This window comes from Orussus abietinus, unplaced genomic scaffold (assembly GCF_000612105.2).
Source record: "Orussus abietinus isolate OABI.00-Male unplaced genomic scaffold, Oabi_2.0 scaffold53, whole genome shotgun sequence".
Lineage (NCBI taxonomy): Eukaryota > Metazoa > Arthropoda > Insecta > Hymenoptera > Orussidae > Orussus > Orussus abietinus.
Window position 1 is genome coordinate 651048 of NW_019394239.1, and position 17102 is coordinate 668149.

The following is a 17102-nucleotide window of genomic DNA, read 5'->3' on the forward strand; positions in this document are numbered from 1 at the left end:
CAGTCACAATTGGATATATTCGAGTCAACTAATTCCTTGAATTACTAAAATATATCTACGGCGCCATTCAAAGAAACATTTAATGTTTCATAACATTCAATGAATGTCATGTCCCAGGGTAGACGTAGGCACGGATACAAGATCGCGTCCGAGTCGCGAGAGACAGAGCTCGCTGGCAAACCCATAGAGGGAGCGAGAAGCGAAAACCGCGGCACCTGTCGCGGTGCGGGTGCGGCCGGCGTCGCGCGTCTTGGGCGATCGAGACCGCGTTGCAACCAGGCCCGATAATTTCAGGGTCTTGGGCCCTCGCAGGCGCAAGATCCGTCGAGACCGGCGCTGCGACGCCGGCGGCATCGGCGCCGGTCCGGTGGCGGCTGCGCGCCGATTTCGCGCGGGGTCTCTCTCTCTCTCTCTCTCTCTCTCGCTCCCTCCCGGGGTAATATCTCGTTTAGAAAGATTACAGGTTCGAGAAGAGGCTGCCAATGTATAAAACAAACATCGTTAACCCAGCCCTATACTTAGGCCCCCCACCCCCTCACTCGGTGCGTTATTTACTCTCGGCGTGTACCACCCCTCCCCGTGCGGGCCCCCTCCCCCCCGGCCCTTCCCCCCTCTATCCACAGTACCTCCGGCGATCCATTTACATCCCGCATGCGCGCGGGGCGACTGCGCACCTACGGGACTCGCTCGCGCTCGCGCATGCGCGCCCGCTTTGGAGGGGGGAGGGAACCCGCGCGGGCCGCATACGGTATTGAGACGTAGAGGACCACACGTCGACTCGATCCGGGTCCCGGGATGGACGGTGCGAGGATTCGACGTATGTAATTATCGACCACCCTCGTTACGTCGATCCGTCCGGCCCTCCGGCCTCCTCCTCTTCGTCCCACCCCCTGCTTGGGCCGTATACCTCTCTCCTTTGCTCACCGTACGTGCCGTCGCATGCGCCTCCAGTAAGAATCGACTTATCGATGCGGATTGATTTAAAGCGGTACCGGTCGCGACGCCAGATCACGGCCGAGATAAGGCGGGCGAGATGGGAGAGCAACTTTTCCAGAAATTTCGACCGCCAGAGGGCCAGGGGATACTCCTGTGTCGAGGAGGGGGTGGGAGTCACGAGGTGGCACGTTTTATGGAACTGTTACACCTACACTGAGAAAAAAGAAAAGTCGGTTGCCTTAAAGAAATATCAGATTGGATAAACAGAATTTATTTAAATCAATAAACATACATCTTTCTTCTGAAAAAATAATTGTTTCTTGCAGTCGTACATGGTTATGGCAACAATATATATTTGTCTCAGTTAACTAATCCGTTTTCTTACAGTAGGTTTATACGTAGATTGAGGGAAAATTTTCATTTAACCGGGAGAACATTTTCTTAAGTCAAAGGAATATTATTTGACTCAGAAAAAGGTCTATTCCAAAGAAATGTTCCATCCAATTTGCCCGAGTTCGTTTGAGTCAAATAATTATCCTTTTAATTAATAAAGTATTTCTTCGGTACTATTCAAAGACGTATTTCTTTTGGTCAATGATACTTTTTTTCTCAGTGTATATTGCAACGTTTTTTATTCAGAATTGTGACGACTTATTTGAGGTTATTCGAGTCGAATAACGAATCATTCTTTGACTTGTAAAAATATTTCTCTAGTTAAATACATTTCTTTTTTTCTTAGTGCAGCGATTGTTTCAAGGCGTTGCTAGTGTTCAAGGAATACGAGTTTTATCAAGTTATATTCGAATTCTATTTATCCTTATTCAATTTCTCTTTTTAAGTTATTATAAAGTAGAGTGTAGAGTTAATATATTTGTGGGGTTAGGAGGGAACCATGTCGCCTTGATTTTGAAATTACGCGGGATGTCGATTTACGACTGACGTATGTCCCAAAGGGAGAAATTTATTTCGCCGGATTCGATAATAAAAAGCACGTTGAGCGGGTTTTACGTCGGCGTACAAATTGTAATAATAAAGCCGGCCATCTTTTGTACCAAGGATTTCCGTGTGACCGTTTTCTGCCATGACCATGGTAATACGATGTCGCCGACCGGATGGACAGAAAATAGCCCCGCGTGGAGCGTTCCGAGTTGAATGAAAGTGAGAGAACACGGGATCGCGAGCATACACACCGCGCCGTGTGAACGCAGAGAACGTACGACTCGTTTCTGGATTCACGAGCGACCTAGTCTAGGTTTTTCGAAAAATTTCGTTCACGAGAACCGACGCGACCGGTAACCCGGCGCCGGGACCGGTTGGTTAGATCCAGTCTATCGAGTACCCTCTGGCTATGAATGAGAGGACCTGGAGGTATACTTCATCGTCACGCAGGTTACCTCCACTGATATCTACATTAAAACAAAAAAAAATATTCCACCGAATTATTTGAAAGTGTACAACGTGAATATGAACGCCCTATAGAAGGCCGCGAATTTAAACACTTTTGTAGAGATTTTTAAGAATGTTTGTAAATAAAATTTCGATGGTGTCGGAACCTTTCCCAAGGCCTCCGTATTCACGTGATAAATTTTCGAATGAATCGGTTTACACAGTTAGGTGAAAAGTCTCATATGAATCGTGAGATGGTCGCTTTGATATCGCTTTAGGAAATCGCTCTTTCCAGGGAATATTGCAGAGGATCGGACGCGCTCTAAAATTGTATAGAAAATTCAGGAAATGATTATAAACAATTTTTGAGTAAATGCAATTTTATGAGCGCCGGAACATTCCTTAAGACCTCCATATTCACATAGTGAAGTTTCAAACGAATTAGTGCATCCAATTCGGAGAAAAGTTTCATATGAACTGTGAAGCGGCCACTTTGATATCGCCTTAAGGAATCCCCCTTTGCAGGGAACCCTTCAAAAAATCGGGCGCTCCATAAAATTGTATAGAAAATTCAGAAAATGTTTACAAACAATTTTTTAATAAATGATATTTTATGAGCGCCGGAGCCATTCTTAAGGTGATATGAAAGTGTGATATATACGTACCAAAAAGACAACATATTTATAAAACTTTTCTCCAAACTGGGTGTACCGAATTATCTAAAATATTAACACGATATTATGGAAGCTCCAAGGAAGAGCGCGCTGGTCGTAAAGTTTCATTTTTCGAAAGAAATTTTGCATTTATCTTGGACAAGAACCAAAAAAGATATTTTTTGTCGAAAAATTAAATTTCACGCGTTAAATTAATTTTCAGCGCGTTCTTCCTTAGAGCCACCATAACCACGTGTTAAAGTTTCAGATAATTTGGTGCACCCAGTTTGGAGAAAAGTTTTATAAATATTTTGACTTTTTGGTACGTATATATCACACTTTCATATCACCTTAAAGCGTCCATATTCACGTGGTAAAGTTTCAAACGAATCGATACATCCAGTTCGGAAAAAAGTGTCATACCGACCATGAGGTAGCCACTTTGATATCGCCTTAAGGAATCCCCCTTTGCGGCGAACTTTTCAGGGAATCGAACGTTTCTCTTGAGAGGTGCGAGCTCGCAAACTGACTTCCGAATTTGCTGGAAGATCGCGTGCAGACTTTTGCGAGATTTCATTGGCAAGGGACCGAGACATGACCAGTTATATGGCGATCCGGACCGGTCGCGGTAAAAATCCGGTCCCTGAAGTCTTACCTACCGGGGATGAATGAACATCGGTGCGTGCTCCATGAGGAACGTCTAATTTGCCGCAAATACAATGTATATAGTACACCGACAGGTTCTTTCCATACCTTCGGCGAGATGTCTCTTCGCCCAGCCTTGGAATGAAATCTGTTTTTATTTCTTGCGGTTGAACTATCGCAATGCCGCGCACTCGAGCCCGCAAACAGGTGCCTCGATTCGACTCTTCACTATTAAAAATCATAAATTTCATGTAATTTAAGGGGACGTGAAAGCAGCATCACAGGTTAATCGTTCATGACACTTTTATCCGAACTGAGTGTACCGAATCGTTTCAAACTTTACAACGTAAACATGGAGGCAATAAAGGAGGTCCCAACACCCATAAAATTTCAATTTTTTTAATCTTGCATAAACATGAAATTTCATGGGTGTCAGAACATACCTTATAGCCTCCATATTCACGTTGTAAAGTTTGAGACTATTTGGTACACCCAATTCGGAGAAAAGTTTCATGAACACCTTTTGGGGTCACTTTCACATCCCCTTAAGTATTCAATCTTTCACTGAAACTAACAATTTGTGATGATCATTTATATTAAAAACATGAACGAGGCTCGAGTTTTCTCACGTCTTGTCGGAATTGGTCTACACTGGCTGTAGAATTAAAATAAAAATAGATGTACGTGTATATTTTAAATTTAGTATATCGAGGGTTATGCCCTGCATATAAACTCTGGGTACATGATGGGTGAATTTATTACCGGTTTCTTTTTTTACCACTGTAAGTCGAGCCTCCATCTTGCCCGACTGAAATATGCAGAAGCGTACGCTCGGACTACGGAATACCCGCGCAGTTTTCCCCGTGACATGTCTCGATAGTTCCTACGAAAGTATTCCCGACTTTTTCCACTTTCACGTCGCGTGGTGCAGGCTGCATACCGGCAAAATAAAGCAAGAATCAAACTCGGGGAAACACAGCCCTAGTCTGTAATGGCTGTTTTCCTGTCGAAGCTCAGGCGACGTAGAAATACCGCCACTCCTATGCACTGCCCTTACATATTCCCAACTTACGTAAAAACGCTCAGAAACTTCACTCGCTCGACAAATTAAGGGCTAGTCTTCCGGTGATTCGGGAATGTCTTTTTTTTTTCTAAACAAAATTTAATAGAACATTTAATGCACTGCCGTTAGATATTCCCAACTTACGTAAAAACACTCGGAAACAACTCATACGACGAATTAAAAGCGAGTATTCCGGTGATTACGGAATGTTCTTTTTTTCTTTTTTCACAAAATTTAACAACAGTAGCTAGGAGAAAATTGCAAATGGCGGAAGAAAGGGAAGGAAAGGTGAAAACGGTAGAGTGAAAACGGTAGAGTGAAAACCATTCGATTGGTCGCTAGGGGATAGAATTGGCCAAGGCGAATTTTTTGCAAAATATTCCAGTGACTCAGGCGAGTTATTTTTCATAAGCAGTAAATTTCGAACAATCTCTAGTCGACTAAGACGAATTTCTTGCAAAATTTCTAGTGAGCGAGTTATTTATCAGAAAAAGAGCCTAAAATCGCGAACATTTTCCAGGATAAAACAGGAAAAACGGCCAGATGAAAACCACTCGATCAGTCGATCACTCAGAGGGTGGAGTCGGCCAAGACGCTTTTAAGGATACCCCCGAAAGCCTCCAGGGGTGGGAGAGCTGCCAAGAAGCTCCAATCGCCGCGAGAATCCGCGAAACCGTTCAAGAACGGTTCGAGCGAATCGCGAGTCGCGGCATTCGGCGTCAAGCGGGTCTCTCCTAACCCCACGACATGTCGTACGAAGAAGTGCGGCGGGATCGATTTCCATCCGAACAAGCCGAGTGAAAAAGAAGGACCGAGGTTAGTATTCGCCTCCCTCGACCGTCCGCGTCTTCCCGGGAGAAAAAAGAAATCACCTCTAGAAGCGGAAGAAAACGACGAAATTCCAATGAACGACCCATTCGCGCGGAATCGCTGAAAAGAAATCGCAAGTCTCTCCATCCTCGTTACATTTCAGGTCGCCAAGTCCCTAGGGAGCGACGTGGTGTTCCTAGATCTTAATTACGGCCGCATCACCCAACCGGTCGCGAGACCGGTAAGGTAGGGACCGACAAAGAAGAGAGGGAAAGAGACTTACCGGCCGCTCTTGGTGATGACCATCTCGGTGCCCAGCTTGTGGAACTTCTCCCAGAGCTCCTTACCCTCGAGGGTGACCTTGGGGTCGTCCACGACCCCGTCCTCCTCCGGGTGATGAGGCGGTGCCAGGGGCTGGTGCGGCCCCGCCAAGGCGTGATGAGTCGCCAAGGGGTGGGGGGACGCGTGCAGCATGCCCGGGGGCAGTGGGGGCCTCAGGGGCCTCATGCCCGGCCCGCCGGGAGCACCTTGGTGGTGCAGCGCCGCGGCCGCAGCTGCCAGCACGGCGGCGTGGGCCTCCTCGGGCGTGTGGGGCCCTAGGCCCAGACCTGAACAACCGATGCGAGCCAGTTAGATCCGAAACTACTTCACGCTGGATACTTCTACGCGACGTAATATCGGAAATGTGAACGCGTGAAGAAATAATTAGGGTCAGGTCCTTTGGATGGAACCGCACTGTTAACCCTTTCGTTACCTTGGACGAGATATCTCGCGACCCAATACTGGCCGATTAANGAGATATCTCGTCCAAGGTAACGAAAGGGTTAATATTACGCGGAGGCATGTCCGATTTTCGCGATACTTGCGGACCCGCATGTCCGATTTTTAAGACGCTTACATCCCCGCATGTTCGATGTTTGTCATGCTTGGATACCCGCATGTCCGATTTTCATGACGGTAACATCCCCGCATGTCTGATTTTCATGACGATTGCATCCCCGCATGTCCGACTTTCGTGATTATCATGAAATTTAGTAACCATCTTAGAAATTTGTATTAGATCGATGAAAAAAAAATTGGTCTAATCAAAGATTAATATCCGCTGTTCGAGTACCACCCGAAATCCGGAGATTAACTTAATTAACGTAGTCACGCGGTACACGCGTCCGTAATCATGAAAATGACCTAAGTCATTTCCGTCGTGTTGGAAAGCAAATTCTGCGTTCTTTGTGAGACACCGTATTCCACTTGTTTAACATCAAGAAACCGCGCTCGTAGCGCAATCACTCTCCCCGGACCTCCATGAAACTGAAGTAATTATGCCATGTACCAATAATTGTAAAAATTCGAGGCCGAGAATATCCCCGCAAATATAAGGGTTTCGCGACATCGAACCGAAACTTTGCCAGTGGCACGTAACAATGATAAAGGATTATCAGTGCCGAATCGCGATCTCTGTGGAACAAGTGCCTTCGCAAACCTCGTAGCTCGGAATGGCGGCATCGTTCTTGAGATGTGCGAACCGCGCTTAAAAATAGGATTGACGCATTCGTCCGCGGGTCAATAGAGCAATCGATACTAACGATCACTTTCGAGCGTTGCTGCAGGACTAAGTATCGCAAGTGCGCTCGCAAGAGAGAACGACGAGTATTTCAATTTCGTTCCGATTACCTCGAGGCGCGAGTCGCGGCGGAATTCTTTCGACGGAGAGGAACCTTTCCGAGGACGGTAACACACGAGAGGGTCGAGATTCCATTCTCGCGTACGTCGATCTTCGAATTCCGGTGATACTTGGGGTCTCTGCCTCTCCGGCTGTCTTTCATATGCGGCTGGCCGCGGTCGCCATCTTGCGTGCTCCGAAGAGGCGCCTGCCAAGATTCACCTTCCTCGCATAAGAAATTCCCTTTCCTTAGAAAAGAAAAGAGAAGGGAAAAGGGTCGCGATCTATTCGCAAATTCGACTCCTTTTTTTTTATCTTCATTCCTCTCATCTTTCAAGAATTTGTTGCACTCCTCGGAAATGGACTTATATCATGAAAATTTTTAACTACTGAGACGATACTGTTGGAAAAAATGAAAAAAATTTCCGACCGCCATCTTATGTGTTCCGAAGAGACGCCTGCCAAGATTCACCCTCCTCGCATAAGAAATTCTCTTTCCTTAGAAAAGAAAAGGAAAAAAACAGGATCGCGATCGATTCGCAAATTTGGCTCCTTTTTTCTACCTTCGTTCCTCTCATCTCTCAAGAATTTGTTGCACCCCTCGGTAATGGACTTATATCATGAAAATTTTTAACAACTGAGAAGATACTGGAAAAAATGAGAAAAATTTCCAGCCACCATCTTGCGTGCCCCGAAGAGACGCCTGCCAAGATTCACCCTCCTCGCATAAGAAATTCCCTTTCCTTAGAAAAGAAAAGAGAAGGGAAAAGGGTCGCGATCTATTCGCAAATTCGACTCCTTTTTTTTTATCTTCATTCCTCTCATCTTTCAAGAATTTGTTGCACTCCTCGGAAATGGACTTATATCATGAAAATTTTTAACTACTGAGACGATACTGTTGGAAAAAATGAAAAAAATTTCCGACCGCCATCTTATGTGCCCCAAAGAGACGCCTGCCATGATTCACCCTCCTCGCATAAGAAATTCCCTTTCCTCAGAAAAGACAAGGAATGAAAAGGATCGCGATCGATTCGCAAATTCGGCTCCTTTTTTCTACCTTCGGCCCTCTCATCTCTCAAGAATTGATTGCACCCCTCGGAAATAGACCTACATCTGATGAAAATGTTTAACTACTGAGACGATACTGCTGGAAAAAATGAGAAACATTTCGTCTCCCGGAATTACGTTAAATGGGAGCGTTTATGTAATCACTGTGTGTTTGAATCAGAGTAATTAGAAAACTTTTCTTTAAATTCTTAAATTATTAAGGTTTTTTCTTATTATACAGGAATATTTCATTATTGCGACCATATTTCTGGTAAAAGTGAAAAAAATTAGAGTGCTTAAATTATAAGTTTTTTTTTTATTATACTGGAATATTTCATCATCGCGACATCATTTGAAAAAATAAGAAAAATTGCATTAGCTGGAATTTTGTTTAACGGAAGTATTTATATTCGTATTTAAATACTGTATTATTGTAATTGTACTGAAATTATTAATACTTTTTAGACCATGTGCTGTTCGCAAATATCGAGGCCAAAAGAAAAGCACGCTTTGAATATTCCTAAATATTGGGGACACGGATGAAAGAAATACAGTTTGGAAATTCATGCTGTAGATGACGTGTTCCCGAATGTTTATTATTTAAATTTTTGGGACGATTTTCACGTGACTGAGTCAATGTATTCCTCGATTTGAAAATGGATTCCATGATGTTGGATTTTCAGACGCTGGTCAAAATGGTTCGTCTTTCCGTGTCAGTACTCTCCGGGAAATAATGAATTCATCGTAGGCTTGTAAACGATCCATTCCTGGTAAAAAAAAAAAAAGAAACGCATTCACTTAACCGTATTCATAGGTACTATTATCATTACCGGCTCATTGAAACGGTAGCTCGTTACCGCTCTAACTATGGAATAAAACGATATACTTAGCACATCGTAATTCCCGTTAATCGCAAACGTGATTCGAACATTTATGTCTTTTTTCTGGAGCCGGTGAGGAAATGGAAGCTGTGTTAAGACGTACTTGTCATACGCCCATCCCGGTTCGTGATTTCAAGGAAAATTAAATGATTTACGACTGAATTGCAGGTTTCCGTTAATCCGAAGGTATGAATGATTACACGCGTCGTGAGCAATCACTGCGTGTGATTTTCTCCGTAAACGCGGCAAAACTATACGTAATGATATTATATACCTAATTACGAATAAGTTATCAGCTAAAGATTACCTCATCGCCGTAGCATGTTCGACTAACGAGAAACATAAACCTTCTAATAAATAAATAAATGTTAATCTTTGAAGTAGACGATAATAAAGTGTAAATATGGCGACGTATACGCGTCGCCTAACCTCATCGAGATTTTTTGGTCGAATCCAACTAAAAAAAAAATTCATCAAACCAAAGGAATATTTTGTTACGTCAAAGAATTGTCTCAAATAAATTGTCATTATTCCAAAGAAATGTTGCTTCCGCTTCATTCCGAATTTATTTCAGTGATATAATTATTCTTTGAATTAACCAAATATATTCTTCGGCATTATTCAAAGAAATATTTCTTTTGTTCAATGAACTTATTTTTTTCAGTGCATAATACGAGAAAGCCATCCGTCCCTAATCGTTCTACTGGCTGAATTAAATAAATCTCATTAAAACGGAGTGAAATTCCTGTATCGCTTCGCCTCTAATTCATTTTTCTCTTATTTCACCGAAATAACACTCGACTATTTGTCCGGTCTTCTCTGACCGCGTCATAAGCTGAATTGAAAAACCCGCCTTAAAGTGTCTTCTGCAATGGGCTACTCGGAGGGTCATTTGTTTCTCATAAGTTTCGCCTTAAATCCAGCGATCCAGTGGGTTCTCATCCGATCGCAAACCCGAACCTGGCTACAGTTTTTCTCCTAAAATAAATAATCCTCAAAAAATAATGACACGTCTCTTTACGAAAATCCGCACACAGAGAAATAATTAATGTTCACAAGAGACAGTTTTAACCGCCCCAGGTTTTCCCCTAAAATAAATAATCCTCAAAAAATAATCGCACGTCTCTTTACGGAAATCCGCGTCCAGAAAAATAAATCATAATTACGATAACAAAATTTTACCCGCTAGAGTTTTTCCCCTAAAATAAATAATCCTCAAAAAATAATGGCGCGCCTTTTGATGAAAATCCGCACGGAGAAAAATAATTCTTAATCACGATAAAGAGTTTTACCCACTGGGAGTATCTCCCCCGAAATAAATAATCCTTAAAAAACAATAAAACGACTCTTTGCGAAAACCCGCACACGAGAAAATAATTCATGCTCACAAAGAGTTTTACCCAGTCAGGTGTGCAACCCGTGTAAATGAACCATCAAAGTATTCTTGCAGAAACATTCAATTGTTACAGAAATCACTACATATTATCCCGACAAAAATCCCAACACTGAGGAAAAGAAAATTGGTTGACTCAAAGAAACATGCATTGAAGAAATCTTAGTTGACCAGAAGATGTATCGATGACATATATTGTTGCCTGAATCATACATAACTGTAAGAAAAAATTATTCCATCAGGAAGAAAAATTGATGCTCTCGATTTAAACTAATTGTTGATTTAAAGTAATTTTATTTACTCAGTTCTACATTTTTTTTCGCAATTTCATCGAGTCAGCCAACTCTTCTTCTCATTGTGTACTAACACCTACATTCATTTATTCAAATCACTGCAAACATTTTCGCTGACACTGCCGATATCTCTCCAGTGACTGCAAAACATTATCGGCCATGTTATCATATGTTGGGAGTAGAGATGGCTTATTTTCTACGGAGGGAAAATTCGCGCTCCCCTGGACCCCCTCGGATGAATCCAGTCTCGGAGATGAGAGCGTACTCCCTCGAACGATGATCGCTCCCGATTCCCCGAATGTTGGAGAGCTCGGCTCGAAAAGCTGCGAGGAATCTACTCGGAGGTCCCGCGGGAACGAATACGTTCCCCGAAGAGGAGTCCCTTCGTGGAAGAAGGCTTACTCGTACACAGGCCTAGCTCGTTAATCGCAATCGTTACCTGCGACTCCTGATTGCCGGTCAGGAGCAAAAGTTACGACGCCCAGATTCCCGGAAAAAAAGAAAAGAGGAAAAAAGAAAATAGATAGTCGCCGATAGATACGTTACGTCGGAGATCGGATAAGTTTCTCTACGAGTGCCGCAGGGATAACGACTGTAACTGCTGTAACGACCGCGGCCGTGTCGTTAATGCGACTTTAAATGACCAGCCGCGATCGGCCGATGTATAATTATTGGACTAATGACTGTCTATGTAGGGAGCACCATGTAGATTGTAAAACGCAGGTACTCTATTAAGGTCAATATGAGTCCTCGGCGACACAACGAGTGCAACCGCTGTTAGGAAATTCGCCGGTTTGTACCGTTCTACAGGAGGCGTTCCATGTAACTCCGAAATAACGTTAAGGTGATACGAAAGGGTCATTCCATATACATATGACCCTGTCGTATCGTTAAGGTGATACGAAAGGGTCATTCCATATACATATGACCCTGTCGTATCGTTAAGGTGATACGAAAGGGTCATTCTATATATCAGAACGTCAAAATATTTATAAAACTTCTCCAAACTAGGTGCACCGAATCATACGAAACTTCAGCACGTGATTTGGAAGACCTTGAGGAAGAACGTGATCGTGAAATTTCATTTTTCAACAACAATTTTTGTATTTTGCCTAGACTAGAACCAAGAATACACATTTTTTTTCTTAATGAAATTTTATTAGCATCACGTTCTTCCTTAGGGCCTCAATGATCATGTGCTGAAGTTCCAAATTATTCGATACACCCAGTTTGGAGAAAATTTGAATAAACATTTTGACGTTTTATATATATAGAATGACCCTCTCATATCACCATAAGGCGGTATGAAAGTGGAGGCTCGGTCATTCATTTAGCCTAATAAACTCCCGGTCAGCCATAAAATTTCAATGATGATAAAAAATCTTTAAATGACCACAAAAATAATTTGTTAAAAATGAAATTCACGGGTGGCAAGACATTCCTCAGGTCCTCCGTATTCGCATGATACAATTTCAACCGATTCGGTAAACACAATTTGAAGAAAAGTGTTATAAACGATTCATATTTCAGACTCCGCTTTCATACCGCCTTAAGTCAGAAATATCGCGACTTCCGGATGCCTCCACCCTGCCGGATTAAAAAATTCGCTATCGTGCCAAAAAATCGAGTCACCTCGAAATATCGTCTTTGAATTGAAAGTTCCATTTCCCGGATTCAAGTAAAGAGCAAAAGATTAAACTGCGTCCGGTAGCAAGGGACCTTTAAGGCCGCGTTATTTATGTAACGCCAATTACCCGCTGATTACGAGTACCGTGACTCACACAGCATAATCGCGGAGCAACGGCCAGAATAGTGACGTATTTACGATATCAGCGATCGAACGTAACGATCGATTTTCCAGTTGAAAATCGACGTTGATCCGGAGGGAAAATGTCACCTTGTCGTTCGAAAATCCTCCACATTCCCGTTACGACCCATACACCGCGTAATCGCTGTCATTAATTCACCGTTTATCGCGTAATGAGTGTATCTCTCCACACGGTGCACACGGTTAACGCCGCTAATAATGCATCGACTCCGATGGAAATGAAAAAACATTTATTCCAGGAAGGAGTGCGCGCTCAGTTTCCGCACTGGCGGAAAACGAGCGGCTTATCGAAGGTGGAATGATAGATTGCAACTTTCTTGGGCGTCATTTTCGCGCTCGACTGGCATTGGGAACCAGTTTTCAAAATGGCGGACATTTTCCCGGGAGACTTAACCTCTTCGTAATCTCACCGACTCGTCGTCTCTCGTCGAGAAACCGAAATGCCGCACTGAGAAAAAAAAAATATTATTGAAGCAAAGAAATAATTTCTTTGAACAGCAGCAAAGAAATATTTTATTAATTAAAAGAATAATTATTTTACTCAAATGAACTCGAATAAGTTGGATGCAACATTTCTGCGGGATTATGACAATTTATTAGAATAATTATTCTTTGAATTAACCAAGTATTTCTTTAGATCCATGCGAAGAAATAATTTCGTTGAAAGGAAAAACACATTTTTTTTTATTCGAGCATTTTATTCATCAGTTCAATAAAATGAAATATGCTATTGTACTTATGAAACTAATCCTTTCGATGGATCGAATAAAATATTCCAAGTTATTTGTTACAATTAAACGTGTCACGGTTTTGAAGAAATTCGCAAAATATTAACATTTCTTTGGGGTGAGTACGTATTCATTTTACCAAAACCCTGTTAATTGATCCAAATGTCCAATATTAAAAAAAATTATTTTCTTTGGATCAAATAAATTTTTTTTTTTTTCAGTGCGGTCACTTGAATCGAGAGTGTAAAAAGTCACTCGTAAAAGGCTCGTCCATTTGTTGCGGATATTTCATGTCGAAGGGTATATCGATTAGCGTTATTTAGACGGCGACGCGTACTTTTGAAAATTGGAAAAATTAAAATGCCCGGCGCTCGTGTAAAATGTTTAAACGACTGATTACGATTACGAACCGGGAAATATTTGTGCAATCGCAAATCTCGCTGCGGTGCAATACCCATGACAAACAAAGGGCTGAATTGCTGTCATTGATTAATTGTATATCGCGGGTTTTGCGCAATTCATTGGATTATTTAACGTGGGCCGCGACACGTGGAGTAACAACATTAAACATAGTGGCAACGCAGTAAATACGCACTCGATACGTCGATGGACTTTTATAATAACAATTGGTTTCCCCCTTCACAATCGAATCCGGATATTTCAGAGAAAAAGAAAATTAATATCGTCCTTCTCTAATTATTCGATCACGCAAAGGGCCTAAAAGGAACTAATTTATTGCAAATTTTTAATTTGTTATAAGACAACAATTCTCTATCACCTCTGATAAATAAATCCCAAAAACTCGCGAATTTTTCCGGTATTGTCCTTATTGGCGCGATTTCCCGAAAAATCACCGATCCCCAAAGTGAAGAATATTAAAAAACAATAACAAGTGGCATTTAAGGCGACATTAAAGTGGTATCTCAAAGATCAATCATTAATGAAACTTTTTTCCAGACTAGATGAGTTACATTATTTGAAATTTCACCAGATGAATATAAAGGCCTTAAGGTAGGCCTTGGCAGTCATACCATTCTTAATGAAAAATTTACGCTCCCAATTATTGAGATGTCGATTGATGTCGAGTCACACTCGACAAAGGAGTGCAAAGGGTTAAAAAATGTTTAGAGATAAAAGATAAAACTTGAAATTTCACTAGTGGATCTATTATTTAAGAAATTTTCCTCCGAACTGGGAGTACCCAATGATTTGAAATCTTACTACGTAAATATAGAGGCATTAAGAAATGTCCCAACACCTGCGAAATTTAATTCTCTATACAATATTTAAAAGGGAATCGACAAATAAATGTTAACAAAAATTACATTTCATGAGTGGAGAGACCTTCCTCGAGATACTTACGTTCATATGGTAGAATTTGAAACGATTCGGTGCATATAATTAACAGAAAAGTGTCATAAACGATTGGAAGCCGCTTTCATATCGCGTCAATAGGTGGAAGGTGCGAAACCGATCCGCGGCCAGCCATCATCGAGTAGTCGAGATATCCGTTATCGGAGTTATTAATGATATTCGAGATCGATCTTGTCACCGGGAGCGGCTCGATCCGCGATTGGTTATCGATTCGCGCGATCGATTTATCACCGGTGACCTTTCGCATCCACCTCGGACGCGCGCTTTTCGATGCCAGCACAGATTTACGGCCCCTTGCGAGCGCCGGCCAATTTCCTAAGGCTCTCTTCCTTTAATTAGAATCCACCATCTTACCGATGACCGGCGGTCTCCGGCCAAGAGGCGGGTTAATGGAAAAGCGGCAGGAAAAAGTCGCGGCGGATTATCGAGGGGCTACTCGCGGAATCGAGCCCTCCTCCCCTCCCGACCCCGGACGCCCCCTTCAAGAGGGCCCATTTTTGCCAAATCGTAAATTACAGGCGTAAATCAGCCCGCCTTTAATTAGCCGTGGCGAGTGCGAAAGTGTGTTGCTTAATCGTCGGATATTTATGAACGAACCAACCGCGAGGTTACCATTCGATTTATCGTCCTACGGCGACCGTGAGGGACGAGAATGGCAAGTTCGTCCGCGCACCCTCCCTCGTCTGCGAAAGTACGACACTTGATTTTTTTTGTTTTTTTTTCAAAATTTATTACGGAACTTCAATTCGAAATTTCGAGAACTTGCAGGAGTAACGCGGCTTCGAATTTTTTACGGTGAATATTGAGGATGAGGACAACGACGACTCTTGTAGAAGCTGACACTAATGGGGTTAAAGTGATATGTGGAGGGTATAAACGCGACAGCTGGACTTCTCGATATGTATTTCGAACTTCACTTCGAAAATTCAAGAACTTCCACGAGGAATGCGTTTTCCAAAGTTAACGGCGAATGTTGTAATCTACGAGCCAACACTAACACGTACTCGCGACACTTGTAAGTTCTAAAACGCGACGCCTAAACTTTCCAAAATGTTCCTCGGACTGTACTTCGAAAATTTGGTAACTTCCACGAGAAACGCGTCGTCAGAATTACCCGAATGAACATTGCAAGTGCAGCGACGACGACTTCAAAAAACTGACCCTAAAAAAACTTGCGACACCTACACTAGAAACATCCATAAATTCCATACAATTAAAATATAAATTCGAGGAAAAACTACAAAATTTCATGCAACCACTTCAACCGGTTCATCCTCGTAAGCATATCAACAAATTTAGAATTTTCCGAATTACCCGAAATTTGAATAAAAATGAAAAAGTCAGTACACAAGATACCCTACAACAGTATCCAAAGAAAAATCCAGTACGCCTCATCTGAATAATTCATAGAAATAATTTTTGACAGTCTTATTTTGTTTTGTACACTACAGGTGATATGTTATCACTCACGTTATCATTTGTCCGTGGACGACGCATTGGGGAGAAATTTTCGGAACAGAAAGGAAGCTGAGGAGTTACGAGGGCACTTTTCGGAGAGTAATTGTCCACGAAGAAGGGCGAGACGTATCGCGGGAACGGTAATGCAGAACGGAACCGGACGTCGCGACGGAGAGATATATATATATTTACTCGAGGTATATTTATAGGCCACCGGACGAACAAGGTGCTTCCAATTAGGCGAACGGCTCTTGTCCGAAGAAAACTCCGACCAAGGAAGCGAACGTCCCAAGCCTACGACGACTCACTTTTCCAACACGGCCCGACAGCTCGGTGTCGCTCGCAGTTTGCCTAGGATAATTAGGATCGCGCACGCAAATTCGTCAGAATGTATAATACGAACGAGAAATATAAGTCCAAGAATTAACATTGCTATTTACGGGTGTAGAAACAGGCAGATAAAAAACGAACGCGTCCAGGGTTGCCCAATGACGCGTCGTTCGAGGTTTTTCTATATAATGTACGTAATTTTCATATAATTTTAACGTGTAATTTATTAAGTATTTTACATGGATTTTAGGTAAAATACTTAAGGTGATATGAAAGGGTCATTATATATATAACGTCAAAATATATATTGGTTAAACTGGATACACCGAATCGTTGCAAACATCGGCATGTGATTACGGAGGCTCTAAGGAAGACCGTGCTCATTTAATTTAATTTTCTATAACAATTTTATTTATTTATCCCACACTAGAAGTAAAAATATATATTTTTTTTTAAACTATGAAATTTCATGACCGCCACGTTCTTACTTAGGGTCTTCATAAGCACGCGCTGGAGTTTCAAATGATTCGGTGCACCCGGTTTGGAGAAAAGCTTTATGAATATTTTTACGTTTTATATATTTAGAATCACCCTTTCGTTTCACCTTTGCGAGTAAC

At 42.2% G+C, this 17102-nt stretch overlaps 1 protein-coding gene across 1 annotated transcript in view; it reads right to left on the reverse strand.

Annotated features, from left to right (window-relative positions):
* LOC105694157 (optomotor-blind protein) overlaps positions 1 to 17102 on the reverse strand; it is a 136540-nt gene that overhangs the window by 112838 nt on the left and 6600 nt on the right. Inside the window, exon 2 of the mRNA XM_012418782.1 lies at positions 5777 to 6101. Within this exon, the coding sequence (XP_012274205.1) occupies positions 5777 to 6101 (325 nt within the window). The remainder of the gene's footprint in view (positions 1 to 5776; positions 6102 to 17102) is intronic.